At 42.0% G+C, this 24,209-nt stretch overlaps 2 protein-coding genes across 3 annotated transcripts; both read right to left on the bottom strand.

Annotated features, from left to right (window-relative positions):
• Window positions 1-3,023: 3,023 nt before the first annotated feature.
• On the bottom strand, window positions 3,024-7,480 carry LOC113640781 (polymeric immunoglobulin receptor-like). The gene is made up of 6 exons (XM_027143428.2): window positions 7,313-7,480; window positions 6,894-7,214; window positions 5,244-5,558; window positions 4,114-4,455; window positions 3,568-3,664; window positions 3,024-3,063 (listed from the first exon to the last, which is right to left on the bottom strand). Exons 1-6 carry the CDS (start codon window positions 7,350-7,352, stop codon window positions 3,024-3,026), a joined length of 1,155 nt encoding a protein of 384 aa, XP_026999229.1. The 5' UTR covers window positions 7,353-7,480.
• A 2,971-nt stretch (window positions 7,481-10,451) lies between these two features.
• On the bottom strand, window positions 10,452-23,762 carry ppig (peptidylprolyl isomerase G (cyclophilin G)). 2 transcript variants are annotated; one of them, XM_027143355.2, is made up of 13 exons: window positions 23,627-23,762; window positions 22,216-22,280; window positions 22,063-22,137; window positions 21,410-21,517; window positions 20,314-20,358; window positions 19,262-19,349; window positions 18,488-18,517; window positions 18,244-18,383; window positions 14,838-15,024; window positions 14,517-14,747; window positions 14,256-14,337; window positions 13,674-13,825; window positions 10,452-12,704 (listed from the first exon to the last, which is right to left on the bottom strand). In XM_027143355.2, exons 2-13 carry the CDS (start codon window positions 22,274-22,276, stop codon window positions 11,744-11,746), a joined length of 2,160 nt encoding a protein of 719 aa, XP_026999156.1. In that variant the 5' UTR covers window positions 22,277-22,280; window positions 23,627-23,762; the 3' UTR covers window positions 10,452-11,743. The 2 variants fall into 2 exon arrangements, with proteins under 2 accessions (XP_026999156.1, XP_047669590.1); XM_047813634.1 differs by lacking the exon at window positions 23,627-23,762 and adding an exon at window positions 23,343-23,360.
• Between the last annotated feature and the right edge of the window lie 447 nt (window positions 23,763-24,209).

The following is a 24,209-nucleotide window of genomic DNA, read 5'->3' as shown; positions in this document are numbered from 1 at the left end:
CACACCTTTCCTTTCAGCCTACCCTTTAATCTACCACTTGCATCAGCCATCAACCTTAGTTCCCCTTCGGAACTCGAGCTGCATCGAAATGCTATGGGAACGCCCCTGGGTGACCGCGCTCTGAACCACGTGTGTAATCTGACCAATAGGCATTGGGACGTGACGTCATCGGCGGGTGATTTCCCATAAGCAGGAAGCTACAAATAGCTGCGAGATGGACAAGATGCTAGCTTCTGTTCATTCAGGTAAGCACTGTGTTTTTTCTGATCGAGTGATGGCTAGCAGACAGAATTTCCATAAGTGTGTTTTTCCGTGTCCCCGTTTCATTACCGGGAAGGATTCGCATGATCGGTGTGTTGTTTGCTTGGGAGTGGAGCATGCACAATCGGCTCTCGAGGGAGTCGATTGCTCGCATTGCAGTCGCATGGCTATGCGCACGCTTCGCCCTCAGAGAACGCTCTTCCAGAAGAGCTCTTTCCCTCGCGGCTCCCCTGTGGTACTTTCTGATAGCTTGGGAGGGGCTGCCAGGAGTCTCCCGGTGGGTCCAGTGGACTATAAAGGACAGTTACATGGTTCAGTTTGCATCCTCTCCTCCCCGTTTCAACGGGATGTGTCCCACCCTGGTGGGACCCGAGCAGGCTCTGGTCCTGGAACGAGAAGTGTGCACACTCCTGAGGAAAGGAGCCATCAAGGTGGTTCCCCCCTCGGCTCGAGAGTCAGGCTTCTACAGCCCATACTTTGTCGTTCCGAAGAAGGATGGCGGGTTGCTTCCCATTCTAGATATACGCTCCTTGAACCACTCTCTCAGGAGGCTCAGGTTCAGGATGCTCACCCTCAAGGAGGTTGTGACTCAGATCAGGTCCGGCGACTGGTTCGTCACAATAGATCTGGAAGACGCATACTTTCATGTTTCCATCCTACCTGCACACAGAAGGTTCCTGAGGTTTGCTTTCGGGGGCAAAGCTTACCATTATCGGGCCCTCCTGTTTGGCCTAGCTCTCTTGCCCCGCACCTGCACGAAATGCGTCGACGCAGCACTGACCCCGCTGCGGCTCTAGGGCATCCGCATTTGAAATTACATAGACGATTGGTTGATTCTGGCTCAGTCGGAGCACCAGACGATTTGGCACCGAGATGCCGTCCTCGCCTGCATGAAGGTGATTAGGTTTGACTAAATGCCAGCAAAAGTGTGCTTTCTCCAGCGCAGAGAACCACCTTTTTGGGTGTGGTATGGGACTTGGCCAGGATGCAGGCATGGTTGTCACCTGCTCGGGTCGAAGTCATCCTCATCTTTGTCAGGAGAATGCAGGAAGGCCAGCCACTCACTGTGAAGCAGTTCCAGAGGCTGCTGGGTCTCATGGCGGCGGCGTCCAGCGTAACCCCGCTTGGCCTCCTGCACATGAGACCCTTCCAGGGGTGGCTCCAGGGCAGAGGGTTTTCTCTCAGGGGAAACCCATATCATACCATCAAGGTCTCGTGGTATGCCCTTCAAGCCTTGGATGTTTGGAAAGACCGAACGTTTCTGTCCCAAGGCCCCATGTTGGGGACTCCATGTCATCGCGTGACGCTAACGACGGACGCTTCCCTCATGGGGTGGGGAGCGGTCATGAGTGGCCACTCTGCCCAGGGTCTGTGGAGCGGTCCACGTCTCTCGTGGCACATAAATTGCCTGGAAATGATGGCAGTGTTTTTGGGGTTAAAACACTTCCTCCTGGACCTAAGAGATCGCCATGTATTGGTCCGCACAGACAATACTGCCGTGGTCTCCTACATCAACCACCAAGGGGGTCTCCGATCTCGTCGTTTGTACAAGTTAGCACGAGCAGTCCTCTTGTGGTCTCGGGACAGACTCCTCTCTTTGAGGGCCATTTATATCCCGGGATGGTTGAATGTCAGAGCAGATGCCTTGTCGAGGCAAGGGCCGTGGCGTGGGGAATGGCGTCTCCACCCCGAGGTGATGGAGCTCATATGGCGGAGGTACTACAGAGCCCAGGTGGATCTTTTTACAGAGCACAGGTCTGGATGCCATGGTACAGTCGTGGCCAAGGCTACGCCTGTACGCCTTTCCCCCGATCGCACTGCTCCCTGGAGATCTGGACAGAGTTCGCCAGGATGGAGTCTGTCTCCTCCTGGTAGCACCTCGCCATGGTTTGTGGATCTGGTGTCCCTACTCGAGGGCCCTCCGTGGGAAATTCCCCCCAGGAGGGATCTCCTCTCACTGAACCCTGGTTCACCCCACCAGAGCTGTGGAGGCTGTGGCTGTGGCCCCTGAGGGGGCACAGTTCATAGCGGCTGGTCTCTCTACCGAGGTAGTAGAGACCCTTCTCCACTCCAGAGCTTCCTCCACGAGGAGGTCGTACGCCACACGATGGCAACTGTTCATGTCATGGTGCGAGCACCATGGCCTGGAACCAGTTATCTGCCCAATCGGCTCAGTTCTGGAGTTCTTACATTAACAGTTTGCCGCTGGGTCAACCCCCTCAACCCTGAAGGTTTATGTGTCCGCCATTGCGGCTTATAGCACCCCGCCGGTGGGGCAGTCGCTGGGTAGGCACCCACTGGTGACACGTTTCCTCCACGGCTGAAGCCCGGGACACGACCCAGAGTGCCTGTCTGGGATCTGACAGTTGTACTGGCGGCTCTATCAGAGCCCCCCTTCAAGCCATTGACCAAAGTGGCCCTTAGGATTGCCCCTGGCATGGCCAGAGTGTTTCTCTATCCGAAACCTGGGTACGTACCTAAGGTGCCTTCGGCCCCCTCATGACCTGTCGTTTTGAAGGCATTCTGCCCTCCTCCATTTACAGCCCCCGAAAAGGAGCGACAGAACCGACTGTGTCCAGTGCGAGCACTGGGCACTTACCTCCGCAGGATGAGTCCGTGGAGAAAGTCGGAGCAGCTGCTCGTCTGCTATGGCAGAGTCTCGTTCCTCGGGGAACTAGGGTTATGGTTGTAACCTAGAGATGTTTTCTTCACTGTCTTCATTCAGAAATCATATAAACTTAATGAAGTTCTCATCCTGTGCTTTAGCCGTTGATTGTGCTACACTGCACTAGCTGAGTTGTTCTGATTTGACAGAACAATAACATTAGATATCTTTTCACGAAATTTGGAAGATGCCCTTATTCAGAGTGACTTACAATTCATCTCATTATATATATAACTGACCAATTGGAGGTTAAGCAATTGCAGATTGGTGGACCTGGCATTCAAACTCATAACTTTCTGATTGGTAGTCACCTTAAACACTAGGCTACCAAATCCCATCTTGGACATTGCTATCTTGGGACATTACAGCTTGTAAACTAACTAACTAAGCTAACAATAAGACACCATTCGAAGCTAGCTATAAAGAGCATGTCAGCACTCAGTATACAAAAGGAAAAGGAGTCTGTCACAGCTATGAAGGAGAGAAAATTTGTAGCTCAGAACATAGTCACAAGCTGCTCAGTATAGCTGCAAAATCAGTATTCAATGGCACTGTTATTAGGTTGAAAGTCTCAGTATGTATGCATACAGTGTGTGTGTGTGTGTGTGTGTGTGTGTGTGTGTGTGTGTGTGTATATACACTTGCATCTCTTTCGGAGAGTCACAATGAGGAACACGATTCCAATCAGAAGCACCAGCAGAATTAAACACACAGTGATTACAATGGAAAGAGGAAATCCTGAGAGAGAAATACATTAGCAGTTATCCAAGCACATAGAATTAGTCTATAGGATAAGCATAGTGACCTTGGTGTAGGCCAAGATTATGTTGTTTACTAATCCTTTATTCTGTTAAATCTAAATAACTTCATACTATATGTGTAAGTAGGTGAGGTGAGAAAATTCCCTTTAAAAGACTAAATATTAAAATATTGCTACGCTACTTTGTTTTACTCATTTCAATCTTGAAATATTCTATTGGCAAATGATTAAAAATAAGCCAATTTCTTTCAATAACAAGAAAAATGATCTCCCAGTAGAACAAAAGAATTTTAATCTATCAGTATATTTGCCTAATAATATAAATATCTAAAATTAATTTATTCAAATAAAAATGTGTTATTTTGATTCTACTATGAAATTGTTTGTAATGTGTGTTTGAATTCACAGACTGTCCGTTGTCACTTACGGGTTACTTCCAGGTTGATCCGTGTGAAATAAACCTTGTATCCGTGATCAGATTTCCAGTTTACTTCAGCTCCACACCAGTATTCCTCAGAGTCCTGTTCAATTACATTTCTAATACGAACACTGAAGATTTGTTTTTCTTTGTCATCATACAGCGTGAATTTCCCCTCGTTCACATATTTTCGACTTTCTGAAACAGTTGTTTTATATAAACATGCAGCCAATTTAGGTCTTTTGCAGAGAAACTTTGGAGCACTTGCTAGGAATTCTGGGTATTTGCAACTGATGGTCAAATCTTCTCCAACAGTGACAGTCTTGCTGATGGTCTTCTCAAAGGACAGATCTGTAAAACAAAATCTATCAGATGAGTTTTATATATATATATATATATATATATATATATATATATATATATATATATATATATATATATATATATTTTCATCATCAGGGTTTGAAATTGAAAGCCAAATATGTGCAGATACTTGAACAAAGACATCAATATGCAACAAATATGTGGTTACTAACCCCAGTGTTGAAAGAAAAGTTGCACCAAACAACAAAGAGACCAAGAAAACAACTTTTTAATAAGAAATGACAAAATGGGTGTGAATGTCTCACGTATGACTCTACAAATCAGATCGGATGTCTGGTATATTTCTGTTTTTTATTTTTTGCCTAGTAGAAGTTATGAATGGCCGGGAACTGGTAACTGGCAGTAATGGAGGCTCAAGTGGTTAAGGCTCTGGGGTGTTGATCGGGGTTCAAGCTGCCACTGTTGAGCCCTTGAGCAAGGCCCTTGACCCTCTCTGCTCCAGGGGCGCTGTATCACAGCTGACCCTGTGCTCTGACCCCAAGCTCCAAAAGTTGGGATTACGAAGGAAGAATTTCACTGTGTAATGAATAAGTGACAAAATAAAGGCTTCTATTGAGTGGGGAAAAAATGTCAGACCCTTTTAGATATACATTATTTTGAATCAACATGTTAACTGTAGAGAATATACAGTAATACATGCTATTCTAGTGATATTGCACTAGGTGTGATGATCAGAGCTGATTTAACTGGCACAGTTAAGACAGAATAAATATAAAAAGTATTTCTATAGGATAACAGTCTTATACGCTCCTCACCTTCTGTTACATTCAGCTTCACTTCAGTGTAGATCTCTGTTTCATCAGACAGAACAACACCACATGCGTATGTTCCAGTGTCCTCCGTATTCAGCTCTCTGATAAACACACTGAAGAATCCTGCACTTCTGTTGTCATGAATTGAGAATCTGCCATCATGTGACCATTCACTGTTTGTTTTTGTACATATTGTCCACTTATCTGTTGTGAGCTTAAAGAAAGCTTTTGTTTGATATTTGTATCCATCTTCATAACTGCACTTGATGTTGCTTCTTGTCCCTGCATATGCAGTCACATCTGTGCCGCTCATGACACCTATTTAAACCAAAATAATCGTGATGAGATCACGATGGACATTTGATGATCAGGTGTCTAAACTTTTGTCAATTTTTTGGGAAGGTATAACAATGTATTGTAGGCAGCCACTAGAGACACGGCTTAGTTTCATTTGTGAATCCGTGTTACATCTACCTATATACAGGAGGCGTACAGTCCGTGGAATTCACATACACATTAAAAAAGAATGCATGCTAGCACGTAACAGGAAGTGAATTGTCTGACAAGTTCAGAGCTCGGAGTCACCACACTTCATTTCTGTGAGATTTAATAAACTAGGAGTTACTCAAAGAAATCAGAGTTAATTCTCCAAACTCATCTTTAACAATGTTTATATTATAGAGAGGAATGAGTGGCTTATAGAAAAAACTGGAATAAATCAAGCATAGTACAAATCAGGCCCGGCTTCATGATATGAGATAAACGGTGGGCCAAGTGATATTCCAGGTGGGCTGGTTGGATTGGGGTGGGGGTGGGGGGTCAGGGGGTTCTTTAATGCTTTAATATCACATGTCTATAGTTTTAATACCATATATTTAAGACAATTGTTAGGGTTGTTTGTTATTGTTGTGTTTTCTTCATTTTTAATATTTTTTGTACATATTTTGAAATTATTTAGTAACTTTTATATATATAAAAAGGGTTAACATGTTTATTATTACATTCTCTCTTTTTGCATTTGTAATTTGTTTTTGACCCCGTAACAGATATTGTATCAATTAATTAACTTTAGATTTGATAAATAGGGGCAATTCTTTTAAAATAACTATTTACATCAACTAAAACAAACTTGTTATTTGAGTGAAGCATGAACTGTAATAATTGGGTTTACCTCAAAGGTTGCATGAATGTGATAAATGAGCTAAGTCTGTCTGTCTGTCTAGGAGGGGGAAAGGGGGTTGGGCAGAAAATAGAAAATAACGTATCTCGAACTGAATTGAATATCGCACCAATTTTGTGATTGGCTGTTATGTGGTGTGGGGTAAGGGTGGGCCAAGCGTCTGATTGGGTGGGCCAGGCCCACTCTGGCCCCCCCGTGGAGCCGGGCCTGGTACAAATGACTTGATCTTAAACTTGTCAAAACTAGTTAACAGTCTAACATTCTGTGGCCAATTAGAATTTAGATGTAACAGCAGTCTATATACTGTGTGTGTGTATATATATATATATATATATATATATATATATATATATATATATATATATATATATATATATAAAGGTTATACAACACATAGTTTGTATTTTCATCAATTCTACTGATGTCTAACTGTAAAATATGAAAATATACAGAGGCAGTGGTGAGAGATTCACCTTTCTTAACCTTCAGTTCCACCGGTGTCTTAATGTCCATCCATGAACTACTATAAACTCCACAGTGGTACGTCCCAGTGTCCTGTACAGTGAGCTCTCTGATCATCACCCAGAACTCTGATGATCTGCTGTCATCATACAGTGAGAATCTTCCTGAATTTACCCACTGGTTTTTATCTCCTGTCTTTACTTGTTCAGAACAGGCTGCCCATGAACCCTTACAGAAATATTTTTGGTTTTCAGTGTACTTATGATCATATTCACACTTGATAAGGATTCCTCCTCCTGAATAACCTGTTACCTCCTTTGAGGCTCCTCCATCTAACAAAACACCAAACAAAAATCCATCTGAGCAAAACCTTCCTTCATGTAACACTGCTGCTAAAAGTGAGCATTAGCTTTGAAGTGCATTTCTTTACCTGAGATCAGACAGAGCGTGAAGATGAGGAGGATCTTCATCCTGAGTTCACTCTCACAGATCTCTACACAAACTCTGCTTCAGAAAGATATTAAAGCTACTGTTTTGTTACACACTGTTACACAATGTATTTGTCCTGCTCTGTGACTGCACGGTCTATATAGTTGTCTTATCCAAAACTGCAGCACCAACCACTTCCTCTGGCTCAGAGAGAAAGCTCATGTCAGCGAATATATGTGTGAAACGCATTAGCAAGAGGTTAAACGGAATCTTTCCAATATATTCACACATTGACTGTTAATTTGCAAAAGCTGTTGTGTTGTGACTTGCAAGAGATTTATTCAATTTACTGGAGTTTTAAAAAGGGGGGGGGGGAGATATGGGCATAAACATACAAGCTACTTACAAAAACAGAGGAATGCATGAAGTAATCTGACCAACAGAAGTGACTTTGCATCATTAGGCTCCGTGACAGCGTTTCAACATACTGTAAAGAGTTAATTCATGAACCTTCAATCCAAGTTTATTTGTATAGCGCTTTTTACAATTGACATTGTCTCAAAGCAGCTTTACAGAACATAAACATAGAACAAAATGTTAATATAAAGATTAATAGAATACAAAATTCGAGATTAATATTAGGTATATTTAGTTCACAATGTGTATGTGTTTATCCCCAATGAACAAGTCTGAGATGACTCCCTAATGGAAGGAAGAAACCTTGAGAGGAACCAGACTCAAGGGTAACCCATCCTCATATTGGGGAAGTCAGAGCATGTGATTATAAATATATAGTCAAAGAAATGTATTGATGTAAAAGATCACAAGGAGTTCTTATTTCCTCTTTAGTATAGCAGAGTCCAACTGGAGCTGGTAGATCTCTATGGCAGTGGTCCCCAACATTTTTTTCGCCGTGGACCGGTCAATGTTTGATCATTTTACCGGCCCGCAGCTATACAATTAAATTAAAAATTTTAATTTAATTGTATTTAAACATGCCTTTTTAACTCACTACAACGCTAAATCAATGAGAACCCTGAGCTTGTTTCTTTGCAATGAGACGGTTCCATCTGGGGTAACAGGAGACAATGACACCCGAAGTGTGTCGCTTATGTCCAGTTTATTCCGTTGTTTTGTTTCGGTTGCCGTCACTGCAGAAAACCCGCTTCACACAGATAGCATGTCAGAAATGGCAATAGGGATTTAAGAGCTGTGGTGACAATCTCAGGGTATTCCGCCATGACTTTAATCCAGAACACCGGCAGAGTTTATTTCTAACGTCTGTTTCTTACTAATTTTTGCTAATTTGTGGGTTAAATTTGAGCAAACACAATATACACGTACACCAAGCACTGTTAAACATGACAAAGTGCCGGTGAACAGAGAGAAGAGCGATACACACCTTCTCTCTCCACCAAAGCTACAACCCCATTGCCGCTTGCAGCCGCTCAGCTCCAGACATCACCTAAACCCGGCCCGATATGATATTTTGCGCATGCGCGGTATTGTTGCGGCTTTAGGTGACGTCTCTCAGCTCCCGGTTAACCTCTCGTCCATGGAAAATCGCACAAACCCGAGAGAAATACACCACAGTAAATAAAATGGAAATAATTTAATGCTCCTTGGGCGGCCCGGTACCATTTGGTCCATGGACCGGTACCGGTCCGCGGCCCGGGGGTTGGGGACCACTGCTCTAGATGTCTCAGGATTCACAGACAGCCTCATCTCAGTGGAAGTCTTCATCGCACGGAAGACGATCAGAGCTGGTACAATGTCTGGATGCCTTGGGATGGGTAGAAAGAGAGAAGCAGTGGAAAGGGATTAACATATCTACTGTTCATAAAAATGTGCAAGTCTGATGCAATAGTGCACAATATTATGGGATGTATTATGTGTACACCTGACTAAAGAGATGAGTTTTTAATCTACATTTAAACTGGGAAAGTGTGTCTGAGCCCCGAACACTATCAGGAAGACTATTCCAAAGTTTGGGAGCTAGATACAAAAAACACTTTACTGCTTTTAGTAGACTTAGATATTCTGGGAACTACCAGAAGCCCTGAGTTTTGTGATCTCAGAGAGCGTGAAGGATTGTAACATGTTAGAAGACTAGTTAGATACATGGGAGCTAAACCATTAAGAGCCTTGTACGTAAGTAGCAGCAGTTTGTAATCAATTCTAAACTTAACAGGTAGCCAGTGTAGAGATGATAAAATTGGGGTTATATGGTCATACTTTCTTGTCCTAGTGAGAACTCTGGCAGCTGCATTTTGGACTAACTGTAACCTATTTATTAAAGATGCAGGACAACCACCTAGTAACTCATTACAATAGTCCAGTCTAGAGGTCATGAATGCATGAACTAGCTTCTCAGCATCAGAGACATACAGGATGTTTCTCAGCTTAGCAATGTTTCTAAAGGTGGAAGAAGGCTGTTTTTGTGGTATGGGTTATTTTGTAATGTAGTTACAGTACATTCCTCTAAATGGAAGTTAAATTGTGAGTTTCTGTGTACTGGTTATTGGACTGATAAGTAAAATTTCTGTCTTAGAGTTTAAAAACTTCACGCATGAAGATGATCACAACCAACTCACTAAACATCCTGACCATGATGTGTAGACATCACAATGAGATCCTGGTCTAAGAGGCTCAGACCATTCTGTTTGCACAGTTTTCTTGCTTCCAACACCAATTATGTGAACTGTGTGTTGCTTAATATACACACATGTGACACTAAGGGGTTGGAGGAAAGGGAGCGAGTGTGAAGATGAACTATCAGAAGACGTAACGTACGTCAAGGGCCTAGAGGATAAGTAACCATGATGAACAGACACATGAATAAACGCTTTCTTTACAGTTCATATTATTTTGTAACATCTCCACAATCATTGTGTATTTTTTTTTTAATAAAAGTTGAACTCATTATCCCCCCCACCCCCATATAATTTCACCCTATAAATTTCTACAGCCATTTACAGCCTCTGGGCTACGCCTGAATGCTGGGATGTACACATTAACCCTGCAGTCCTGTCCAAAATGAGATAACTTCAGCTTTATTCTAATACTATGGAGGAATCACCACATCACAAAAACTAATGAACTATTTATTTAAGGGAAAAAACACAAAACATGACTCAAGATATTTTCAGAATCGGGTTTAATTTTCCAAACAGAACCGACACTTGTATGTAGACATTATTACAAACATAAAACCCCATTAAAAAAACTCCAAAATTTTCCAAAATTCCTATCCTGTGTCTCACTAAACACCGAGCAGTACAGCAACATGGGTCACGCAGGACCTCAGGAAAAAGCACGATCATCCATTTTTACGCTAACTAAAATTGGATCCAGTTTGAAATACGGCTCCAGCAAACAGCTTGGTGGGAAAAGAGGAAATAAAGAACACCAGCCATTTACTTCAAGAAACACGAGTCTGAATCGTGTTCTCTCGGCTGTGCAAGCAAAAAGTTCGTTCAGGGACATTCGGTTTTACCCTCAAAAGGCAGACATTACGACCGGTACAATCAGACCGAGGTCAAACGTCGGAATAATTACCGCTCCTGTTTAAAGCCAGGCACACGGGACGCTCGACTTTATCCTGCAAGAGAAGTTTGGGTTCATTTGGGACACGATCAAAGCTTTAGAGAGAACACATCGCAGAGATGATTGAAGTCTGAATCAGATACGTTTTTTTTTTTCTTAGTACAGCTACCGTTCTTAATGAACAGGTTCACAATGTTCAAATGTAGCTGAAGAAACAGGATGTGTTTGGGTCTGATGTTTGCTTCTTTACTGGAGCTTTGAGATGGGAAAATGGAACTAATAACTAATGGAACGTGGATTACTCAGGGGTGGATTACTCGGGTCCCTTAGGTTTTTATTCACAGTTACCCAGGAGACACTTGGGCTCAGTAGGTTAGGAGTTGGCAGTGTTTTTCTTCTTCTCTCCGACAACCCGAGGAAAAAAACAACAGAATTCACAATGGCGTGAACGACCTGCTGCACTACTCACGAGTTGGGCTTGACACTGCTGTATGAATTAAATGCATTGAATAGCTTTTGTTAAATTGTTTTTTTTTTTATAAATAATTACTTCATGCGACTATAAGCATGCGACTGAAGATAAGACTTTTTTTTTTTACTAGCCCAAATTTGATTTGTCGTTACTTGTTAGCGAAAAAGAAGCAAATGTCAGAAATCAAACACATCTTGGTTTATCTACATTTGAGATGATTAGAAAACAAAGTTGGCCAAACTGTTGACTTAAAAAAAAAAAAAAAAAAAAGTCGTCAGTCTGACATGAGTTCGATATCAGTGGCACTCAGAGCTCTGAGCTCGTTACTGAAAACAGACGCATGGGATCGGTGGGTCAGTAGTCCGTAGACTGGATGAGGTGTAGAGAGGATGTTGGAGGCCATCATGAGAAGTATCAGTCACTGTCACTGGAGCTCGAGTCCTTTTTCTCATTCTTGTTATCCTTCTTGGGGCTGCGTGATTTGTCTTTTGCCCTCTCTCTGCTTTTGGGGCTCTCGCTCTTCCTGCATTTTTTGCGTTTGTCCGTGTCGCTGTCGGAGCTGCTGCTGCTTTTCGCACGTCTCCGCTTTGCGCTTCTCTCTCTGCTCCGGCGTTTTTGACTGGACCGCTCTTTAGAGCTCTGGTCTCTCGCTCTGCTCTCTTTGCTCTTCGTGTCATCAGATTTTACGTCGCTCTTCTTCTCTTCATCCTCTTTGCCTCTCGCATGTTCTCTGCCTCGGTCTCTTTGATCCCTGCTTCTTGACCGGCGTGACTTCCTGTCCCGGCTGCTGCTTCGTCGCTTGCCCTGACCTCTGTTGCGTGACCTCTCTCGTCTACCACGTCCTCTCGATCTGGACCGGGACCCAGACCTGGAGCGTCTCCTGCCGTCACGCTCTCTTTCTCGGCTCCGTGAACGTTCACGTCGGGTCTCTCCGTTCTTTGTCTTTTTAGCTTCCTCCCTCTTGTCCCTCGTGTCTCTCTCAGGCTGCTTCGGTTGCTCTGTACTCTTACTCTTGCTGTCCTCTCGGTCCTTTCTTGCCTCTTTGTCTTTCCTGTCCTTGCTACTGGACTGGCCCCTTTTATCGTTGGTTCTGCTACGTTTCTGCTCCTCCTCTCCTTTCTTCTCCTTGCTGCGACTCCGGCCCTTTCTCTTTTCCGCCTCTCCATCTGCTTTTTTCCGTTTGTCCCTCTCCTGGCTCCTGGATCGGTGTCTGCCACTCTTCCTCTCTCGTCCTTTGTCTGGGCTGCTTGATTTGTTCCTCTTGGAGCTTTTCTTCTCTCGCTCAGAGTCCTTCCTCTCTCGTGAGGGTTCAATGTCAGCTTTCTCTTTTTCCGGCTGCTCTGCAGTCTCGGGCTTGTCCTGAGACGCATCCCCTCTGAAAGAGACCGGCACAGTAATCATTAGAACTCTAATTGTGGATGCATGAATGGCACTTTCTCCAGACTGAACACGAGTCAAAACCAACACCAAAAGGAGTCCATGTGTGTCTATACCAGACCATTAGCTAGTTGTTTTTAAATGAAGTTCGATATCTAGCATGTTTTATGTAGATACTTTGCATTAAGTAGGACTGTAGCTGAGAAGAGAGGGTTGTGTGACAACTCTGGAAAAGAGCTTCTTCGCAATTCTTAGCCTACGTTCTTTGAGTAACTGATGAAATCTGCCAGTCAATGATAAAAGCAAATGACGGTTAAGAACATGATGCTGGGTAAGTGCTAAAGCATGAGACCTGCTGGTCTTTCAGCTGCTCCCTGTTTATTTCACCACAGCGGATCACGTGGTCCACATATTAGATCTAGGACAGTTCTCTATGCCGGATGCTCTTCCTGATGCAACCCTCCCATTTCATCCAGGCTTGGGACCAGCACTGAGAGTTGACTCTTCAGTGGCCGGGTTACCTTCCTACGTGGGAATCAAACCGCAGACAGCACGGGAACCTGCTGTTGGGCCACCGGGACCACCATTTAACTGGGCCATAAATGATTACACTTATTATAAATCACATGCTTCACGTGTTTTCAGACATGACTGCGACATTGAATGCGACACTGGTATTGTTTGCGAGGTTGAAGTGAGCCTCGATAGAAAGCAGGGTGCATGTAAATACAGCAGGTTCAGTAAGCACACACTTGGAGGTTTACGCTACAGATCTGCTGTTTAAGTCTAGTGTGAAAATAGTAAGCTGTAGTGCACGATGGGTCGTTTTGGGATTTATGGCTGTGACCTCATGTTCAGTTGTGCCGGTCTGTAGCTTCTGAGAAGTTTTAAACATAATTTCAGTGCGAGTTAAACACTAGTGTGGGAGAGTAATTAAGCTGCATGTGATGGTGTGGGTCGGTCGTACTTGTCTCCTTTGATCCAGCGCTCCTGCGTGCTCTGTGTATTGGGTTTGGCCTTCTGGGTCCTCTGCATTTCCAGTCTCCAGTGAGGAGGAGTCTCGCTGCGCCGGAAACGATCCCAGGAACGAGAGCGAGACCGCGACGGAGTCCGATAGCGCTATATGGAGAAAGGGGAAAGAATATATTTGGACATAAAGGACAAAGTCCACTCACAGCGGTCCCTCTTGATGCCACAAGAGAACATCCCGGCAATGGAATATCTCAACATAGTCTTGGTAATGAGGGACTATAACAGAAATGTATCTGCAGTTTTCACTTTAGGGCTTGTTTTTGCAACCTGATTGGCTGCGAGTGAACGTCAAATCAAATAATCTCAGGATTGTATCTCAGTTGTTCAAGCATTTTACAGCCAGGGGCCACTTTAAACCTGATCACTAAAGCATGATTCCTCACACATTTCAGCAATGTTTAGAAAAAAAATATATTTCTAAACATTTCAGCCCTAAAAGCAACGTGGTGGGTTGTTTTGCACCGTAGTAAAAAAAAAAAAAAAAAATTCACAGATCTCCAGACAGACAGATTCTCACCCTGGGGCCTCTTCCTTTAATTCTCCGGCCGGAACGAGTCATCACCAGGCGTGTGCGATTTGGTCGCGAGTTCATCATGGGCCTGAAACACAGTGACATGTATTTACATGACAGTGTAGAAGACAAAGACAGAAAGAGGCCCAGACAGACAAGATACAGTGGCCAATCTTATACGTGTGAAAATTGTTCTGGGTCACAACATGGCATCATCGATGGCTCGTCTAATCCAGCACTCGCATTTCATTTGTTTTGTGAACCCACCTCTCCCGCTCTCTTTCCCGCTCTCGGTCCCTCTCCCTTTCTCTTTGCCGCTCTTTCCCAGGATTCTCCTTAGGTTTGTCCTTCGCCTGCTCCTCCTTTTCTTTAGGCTGAGGCTGTGGACTGCGTCTCATCAGAAAGCGGTTCTCTGGGATGGGTGGGACTTCCTCTGGACGGACAGACGAAACTGGCTGCGGTGGCTCTGCCTCTTTGGCTTCTTCCTCATCGTCTGACCTAAAGGCAGATGTAGCAGTTATTACTAAACCCCCTTGTAATCATTAACATGACTCAATATCTAAGCACTGTTCCAGGTGGTGTACAGACCCCTTCTCCTTTTTCTTCTTGTGTTTCTGCTCCTTCTTCTTCTTCTTCAGCTCCTTCTTATGTTTCTTCTTGTGCTTCTTGTCCTCCTTGTCAGACTCCTCGGATTCGTCAGAAGTCTCCGAGGAGGACGAAGAGTCGTCGCTGCTCTCACTGGACGACTGCTGTTTCTTCTTCTTTTCCTTCTTGACTAACAAATGAAGACGACCAGACAGAATTTTAAACATGCACACAGATGAAAACAAATAAATAAATGAGTGGTTATTTAACTGGCTTCAGGTGAATAAAGAGCTACAGGAATCTAAAAGAATGAATTTTTCCCAGAGACGACATGAGGGCAGTGAGCGGTACCAGACTAAAGGGAACCCATCTTCATCTAGTTGACGCCAAAGTGTGAGATCATTAAGAATTTGCTTTCTATAACTGTGTACTGTATGGACAAAAAGTCAAACAGGATCCAGAGCATGGTGTCACAGGAAAAAAAAAAAGGCTGGGTAAATGGTTTCATCTTTTATTTGTGGCTAATGATAATATTGTACAGATGAGAAGCAAAGCACGCACATGCCCAGACAATCCCCGGTCACTTCCAGGACAGAGGAGATACCCGGCACATGTGGCAGGGCATACAGGCGATCATGAACTACAAGACAGCTTTACCTGCCAGTGATAGACACTTCTACGTGCGGTTTGAGGTGGGGAACAACATAGCAGCAAGCAAGACCATCTCTCCCCCCAACAATCAGGTACTCTGTCTACCCACAGCCAATATGAGGAGACCTCTACGCAGAGTTAACCCAGGATCGGGAATAGCATCTCCAGCACCACCACACTGAGTACTGGAGCCCCGCTGGGCTGTGTGCTCAGCCCACTGCTGTTCACCTTGCTGACTCACGACTGTGTAGCAATATCATATCAGTGTAGAAACATATCAAGTTTGCCGATGACGCGACCATGGTGGGTCTCATCAACAAGAACGACAAGTCAGCACACAGAGAGGAGGTGCAGCAGCTAACTGCCTGGTGTAAACAGCCTGTCTCTGAATGTTGAAAAAACTAAAAGAGATAGTTGTTGACTTCAGGAAAGCACGGAGCGACCACTCTCCACTGATCATCTGTAGAGATGATCTCTTTGTGTTCATCTATCAGAGAACTTTATCTGGTGACTCAACACCAGCGCCATCACCAAGAAAGCCCAGCAGCATCTCTACTTGCACAGCCCCGCCCCCTCCCCACCCTGTAGCGGATAGTGAGGACAGCTGAGAAGATCATTGGAGTCTCTCTTCCCTCAATCATGGACACTTACACCACACGCTGCATCTGCAAAGCCAACAACATTGTGGATGACCCCACACACCCCTCACACACACTCTTCACCCTCCTGCCGTCTGGAAAAAGGTACCCGAAGCATCGGACCAGACTGTGTAACAGTTTCTTCCCACAAGCCGTCAGACTCCTTAATAACTGAACTGAGCACCACACACACACACACACACACACACACACACACACACACACACACACACACACACACACACACACACACACCACCTGCATGGACTGCACTGACCTACAGCAAATACACACTCTTCCAATATACATCCGTGTATTCAGCACCACTATATCAAACTGTTTACATGCTGTTGTACACACTTTGTCCTTTGCACATGCTGTCTCACATTTAGGTTGATTGCCGTTTCACACAATACATTACAATATCTCATATAACTGCTGCTATAATGTTAAGTGTTCAATCATGTACTTTTGTACATACAGTACAATATAGAACACACAGTATTTACACTGCTTTTGTGTACTGTCTTATTGTCTTGTCCTGCACTGTCTGTCTTTTCTCTCACACTGTTTACACCAGGTTACACAGACACACTATGTATCTAGGACTAACATACTAAGTCCTTAGCCCCGTCTTTGTTTTATGTAGCACCATGATCCTGGAGAAACGTTGTCTCGTGTCACTCTGTACTGCAACAGCTTTATATGGTTGAAATGACAATAAAAGCTTGAACTGACTATTGATTCTGATCAGTCTAGATTCAGCGGCTTTGTAAATGCAAAGAATAAACTTCTTGAATTCTCTATTCCGTCTGAGACAAGCAACTCAGCAGCGGCGAGGAACAATGCAGAATCTTGCTAAAGGGAGAAACTGGGATTAACATTTTTACAGGAATCACCAGGCACTTGTGGAAAAATGTGAAGAAATGTCCCTCAAACTGAAATTCTTGAGGAACATTGAGAGCATCTCAACCTCGACTTCAACAAATGACGTCAAACCGACATGGCGGCTCACAGCATGAACAATAAAAGAAGCAAGACTTCTATTATATAATCAGGGAAGTGATCAGATGAGAACTAAAAAGGAAGGTTTGTAAAAAATGCCCAGGATGCTAAGCACACAGCCACTAGCTGTTGTTGCTAGCTCAGTTCTGTCAGGACAGATCCATGTTCTAGTTCAGGGCATTTCACCACTTTTATCTCTATATGGTCAGTATGGCGGTCATAATGGAGATCATACTGATGACTCAATGACAATGTGAAGGTTTGGTGATTTTTCTGAATTGTACGGTAAATATCACTTTCGACTCTTGTGCCCGTCGCAGGTTTCCGCAATTGTTGAAAAAGAAAGACTAAAAATTACTCTGAAAGTTTAAGGAACTCCTAAAAACATTCAACGTTTTACTTTCCTGGACACTTTACTGAGGAAAATCTGGAAGTTTTTATTTCTCTGGATTATCAGAGATAACGATTTCTAAGAGAAGATGTCAACTCCATGTGGTCCTCGAGGACAACAACCTCATTTATAAATATACAGTCTGACAATTGTGCATTTATAAAATCACACCCTCTAGTGTCACCCAGATGAGGATGAGGTTCACTTTTGAGTGTGGTTCCTCTCAAGATTCCTTCCTCTTCCATCTAAGCCTAAGTTTTTCCTCACTACAGTTACCTCAGACTTGTTCATTAGGAATAAATACAAACAGCCTAATATTAATCTCAAACTTGTGTAATATCATTTGTATAATATTACGTTTTTTGTATTGTGTTGATGTTCTATAAAAGCTGCTTTGAGATAAAGTCCAATTGAACAATCAGATAATAAATCAGAGGATAATCATTAATTCTTGATTCACGTTTATTGGCTTGTCTACGGTCTTCCCCAACCAGCAGAACCGACGACTTCGATAACTCCTAATTGTATTCTGTGTTAAAAGGCAAAGCTCATATACAGTGTGGTAGAGCCGGAACATTTGTTGTGATCATTTATTTATTTAAATTAAGTAATAAATCACATAAATCACACTTTCTTCCATTAATCCTCACTGAAATTTGTTCCTTTCTTTCAAATCCCAAATCTGAGCCGTGTTCGGTTTTGAAGTGAGGAAACACCGATGCACCTTTGGATTTAGGGACGAGCTCGCCACAGCTGAGCACCTTGACCTCGGCGTACGGTCGGCTGTTAGGGTCCGTCTTCTGACTCTCAATGGTCCGGATCACCTCCTGGCCCGAGATCACCTGACCAAACACCACATGAATCCTGCACAGAGAGAGAGAGAGAGAGAGAGATCAGATTAATCAGGGTTAGTGTTCCTGTTATTACAGACAGCTCTACAGTGCTATATAAATCATCACATTTCTTACCCATCCAGATGAGGAGTAGGTTTTGTAGTTCTATGGTCAGGGACACAAAACAGTGAGGCAGAATGTAAATACAAATCTAATAAACACAAAAACAATGATTAATGCACATCTCCTGCTCATTCATCACAAGATCATTGGCAATTCACAATGAAACCTCGGACGCACTCGTAGCTGGAAAAAAAAACTATTAACAAATGAGATGCATTTCCACCCGAGGAAGCAGAGCTGCTTTTATGTCATATATACATATATAAATAAAACTCCACAGAACCAGACACGGTGGACAACAAACCTCTCCGAATTGTTCAGCCAAAACACACATCTATCACCAGACATAAACGTGCTTTAAAATAAATAAGAAACCACCACAGTAGTGTTTTGTTAGCCAGAGGTCTGTTCATCAACCACAAAATAAATCACAGAATCTTTCAATCACCTTGGAACTGGTAAAGTACACCAAAAATGCCCCTGAACTTAATGTGACCTCGTCTGCTCAACCACCTGCATTCCTTCCCAGCTTACAGAGTGACGTAACATCCACATCTCTGCTCACACTGAAAAGCACAAAGGTCAAAACAAACTACGCACCATATACGTGAAAGCACCATCGATCTAAAACATGTCTAGGATCTGTCCAAGGTCTCCAGAACACTATTAGTTTCAGACCCTCGGTGGAAATGCACCTGTACTGTCAATGCAATCTGGGACATTATTTAACACGTGCTGGAGCACTGCGACACGAATCAGTGACACGCGGCTGGTCTCCTGACTCACATGAAGAACTGTGAGCCGTTGGTGTCTTTGCCTCGGTTCGCCATAGACAGCAGGAACTCCTTATTATGTTTCATAGAGAAGCTCTCATCTGTGGAAGAGAGACACGAGATTAGACTAACGCTCCATACACAAGTCGCACTCAACAAACCCGCCACTATTCACCTGTGACTGTTTCTATAAACCTATAAAGCAACTTGTGTGTGTGTGGGAAACTTCCTGAATGTGAGATCTTAAGCACATGATGCTTCTTTTAAACTCCTAGCAGTGAAGGCACATGTAATGACTTTCTATGAGAGCTTTACTCATGGATCTGAGAGGAAACTTTGGATGAATTCCTGTGGTGGTGACACTGTTACTACACAAATAACACCTCTTTCTATCGTAGTAATGTAGAGAGGCAGCTAGAACCGAGTTTTGTGTAGTAACGGCATTTAGCTCAGAAGTTATTGACTCTGGAAATTCAACTTTACTTAAGACGCCGAGGCGTTTTTTTCCTTCTTGATAGGTGAGTAACGTTGGTTTTGCTTTGTTACACAGAACTAATATATGCCTTTGCCCTTTACAAGATTATGTTTGTGTGTCATTTTTGCTTGTTTGTTTATCTGCAATCGTATCGTTGTTCCCTTCAGCTATGATAGACACATTTCTTTCCATTAGTTGCCTGGGTTACATATGTATGTGTGGGCGGAGCTATCAATACAGGGGTGGGGCTTATTTGGGTTAGGGGCGTGTTTGTTTTGGTGATTTTGTGTCAATATTGATTTTAGATTCTAAATTCTAAATATTGGCTTTCAAACATCAGAGACCCTACCTTTAAACCTGTGATGTCTCACTGCATTATTGCTCAGAGCTGATGTGTAAAGGAAGGACATTCTGACCAATCAAAACTGAGAATACAACAATGCTATGTATGTATGTGTGTGGGCTAATACAGAAGATATCAAAAGATATACATGTTTGACTGCTGAGGTCATTCAAAAGTACACACTGATTTTTGTGGATTAATTACTGTTACTGATGAATGACTAAAGATAGTGCTGAGAGAGAAATACCTTCAAAGAATCCTCCGTATATGGATTCACCACCTCGGCCATTCCCTATAGGGGAAAAAAAAAAAAACAGTGCCGATGAACGTTATAGGGATGAGATGAGCATTTATAAACAACAAAGGACATATTTAACCTTCCTATTTTCCACAGGTCTATCTTACCCTGCTGGAAGGTTTAATGAAAGTTTAATGTGCCATAACTTGGGTTTTCTTCCACATATTTGCCTGAAATTTACCAGGATTGTTCCAAATTATGAACTTTGCACGTAAAATTAATTTTGTCTATTTTCATTGAACTATGTCTTCAGACCAGTATATACTTTGCGTTTTGGATCCGCTTGGGTCATTTGGACCCGGGCACATTTAGTGTGGCAATAGGTCACACTTTTGCCCTTTTCAGTGCAATGAACATACATACATACATACACAAAAATGCACACAAACTGTCCTCTAACACACGCACCCAAAACACACACACACACACAAATTGGGTATTGCATTTTATTAAGCCTCCAGAAAAAAAAGCCAAACATTTGTAAATATTTCACACTTTTGATATGCCTTCGCCTAGCAGAGGGCAAAATATGATCTACCGAAATGATGCTACACACACACAAGCAATGGGCATTGCAATTCATTAGGCGTCCAGAAAAAACAAGAGCTACTCATTTGTAAATATTTCACACTTGTTATATGCATTTGTCCAGCTGGGGGCAAAATCTGATCTACCAACAAGCTTCACTCACACACACACACACACACACACACACACACTGTTCAAAGAATTGGGCATTGCATGTCAGTTGGTCTCTAGACAAAACAAAGGCTACACATTCGTAAAAGTTTCACACATACGTTCATATTTCTATAAAGAAGTTAGGCATTTTTGTATACAAATAAGGTTTATTATACCAAATATATATATTTTGTAAAATATATGTTAATATGTTGGAAACAAGTTAGACTAAAAAGGTGAAGAAAAAAAAAGGCTATCATATATACTTAATTTTTTATAAGCAGTCAAAACAGACAAGGTCAAGTTGACTCTGCGCTCCTAATTTGCATAGGAGGGTTAATTGACTTAATATTTAATGCCGCACCTTCACTAAAGTCTCCTCCTTGGATCATGAAATCCTTCACAATCCTGTGGATCAGACAGCCCTTGTAGTGCAGCGGTTTCTGTGTCGTCTTTCCGATTCCCTTCTCGCCTTCAAAACATTGGAAAAGAGTGATGTTTACTTCACAGAGCGACCAAAAATTATTCATGATTCTTGAACAGGATATGCATCATGATGTGTAAGAAAATTATCAAAGCCCTTTTATAAGAAAAAAAAAAGGTACTTTTTCAAACAGTCTAGAAAAAAAATATATAAAAATTATAATATATATTATATAAAAATTACTACAAAATATGCAAATTATATTTTCTTTTTTACGCTATAAAAATGACATCACATTAGAAGTTTTAAAAAAATAAACCTTGTTATAAATGTTTCTAAATTCCATCAAAACATAAAACTGTCTAAAAAAATAAATAAAAAATTGCTAAAAGGCCTTATAAAAAGCCAGTTTTTATATTCCATGAAAAACAATTTTCCTTCAAAATATTAAAAAACAGTCCATAATTTTAAATTTCTTACATGAAAAAAACAACAACCCTCCAATCTATTTAGAACAGTTTAAAGGTAACAATCTCTGAATCCCATCCTGAAGATGAAGTGATCAGATCTACACGTACACACATTACACTGACCTGTGCAGAGACAGCGGAAGTTCTCACAGGTCTTGGGACACGCGTCAGAGAAAAGCTCGAACACCACACGGCCGACTGGAATCAACACGGGTTAATCAGTTATGAAATAAACGATGGATCAGTCACACAATCTGGTCAGTAGTGAGTTCTCACCTAATGTGTTTCCGATGCCGATGTCAAAGAAGCAGCGCGGACGTGGCACCTTTACCCCCATTGTTCTGGGAAAGGGGAAGAAATAAATAAATTCTCGGTTTCCTTCCTATACCACTACACGGCACTCACATTTTCTCTCTCTCTCTCTCTCCCACACACACACTTAATACATACACACACACACACACTTAATACATACACACACACACACACTTAATACATACACACACACACACACACTTAATACATACACACACAATACACAAACACTACACACACAAGATCTGACCAGTGCATGTTTCTCCTACACAACCACAACTGCTCAACGCATCTTACAGAGATTTAAACCGCTATAAAATAAAATACAGAACTCTCACTCTGTAAACCCCCAAAGTTTGTTGACTTTGTATTTAACATCTAAAGCACCTTTATTCTGAGCTTGCTGCTGTTTTCTGACCAAGCAACATAAGGTCAAAGGTCAGGGGGTTAAAGCTTATAAACTCAAGACTAATGCTTGTATTTGAGCTCAAAACTTTAACAAGAAGACAATAAAACAAAAGCCAAAATGTTAGATAAACAAATCAGATTGAGAATAGATCAGACTTCTGAGATTAGAAATCAGACTAGAGTGGAACAGGAATTTTGACACCTGAGACTAAGATTTGAGCTCCTTAGAGCACTTAGATAGTTTTGCGATAATAAATCAGTAATTTGAGAATATGACTTTACATAAATAAGACTTCTGAGAAATCGAATACAATCAGACCTGAAAATTAGTCTTTTAATAATCGATAATCAGATTTTCAAGATAATAAATCAATAAAAGTGTCAAACTTCCGGCATTTAGAGATAAGTGTACACTAGATAACAGGTCAAAATTTCAACGTACTAAAATCAACAACAGATTTTTGTAACCCACAATAAAAATAATGTAATAACACTTTCACACGTAGCCACTGCTAATCACTTAGCTTAGCATCGTTAGCATATCCACTGCTAATCACTTAGCTTAGCATCGTTAGCATCACTTGCCAACGACGTATGTACAGATTTCAAACATTTTTTTTACACTTTATATAAAATTATCCACTCATCAGCGATCAGAATCTATTAACAATTTTACTTACCAACAATTAAACAACAATACGGACGTTTAACGCTTTAAACGCTTACTAAGCTAGATACCTGGCTAGCATGCGTTATTTATTCCCACCCGTATTCCGCGTTAACGGTCACATCAGGAAAAGCGAAATATGCCGGAATACGGGTGCGGGGAAAAACGCACGCGCCACAAACGCAAACACAGATTAGCTACAAATTCCTAAGCTGACGGTTACAATCAACACAGAACCACGGAACATTTGTCGCTACGCTAATACAGAGTAAAAAAAAAAAATAACCACACACTTACACGCTAAGAGGCCGGCAAACATAAAAACCCCACACAAACAAACGTTAAGCTAACAGCGCGTTTGATTCCCAACACGGCGTTACAAAGATGGCGCCCTCAACCGCTCCGGTGCATTGTGGGTAAGAATCTGCGCGCGCAATATGACTTATTGTGGATGTAAATAGAGATGATTCAGACATAAAGGGAATTTTGGTTAATTAAAACACAAACATAAATAAATGTTTTGTTTATTAATTAAAGTAAACTATATATAAAATAGATGCAAAGGCGAGTAATTGACTAAACACTTGTTTTTGAGAGTTTATTTTAAATGATAGTTTGCTGTGTACTTTTTTACCCTTTTCTATAAAATTATTATTATTATTATTATTATTATTATTATTATTATTATTATTATTATTATTATTGTATTCATTCACCAAAGCCATTAAACTATTAACAGTAACGTAAAAGGTTTGAAATTGGTATCAAAGCCAAGGTTACTGTCGCCTAGGCAACCGACCACGCCCCCATAATCACAGCCTATTTACATATGCACATTATTATGTTATAATGCTCATGGATGATGAGATCAATAAAAAAA

This window comes from Tachysurus fulvidraco, chromosome 5, assembly GCF_022655615.1.
Source record: "Tachysurus fulvidraco isolate hzauxx_2018 chromosome 5, HZAU_PFXX_2.0, whole genome shotgun sequence".
NCBI classification, from domain to species: Eukaryota; Metazoa; Chordata; class Actinopteri; order Siluriformes; family Bagridae; genus Tachysurus; species Tachysurus fulvidraco.
The sequence above is the reverse complement of the archived record's forward strand: the minus strand, read 5'-3'. Positions and strand labels throughout refer to the sequence as shown.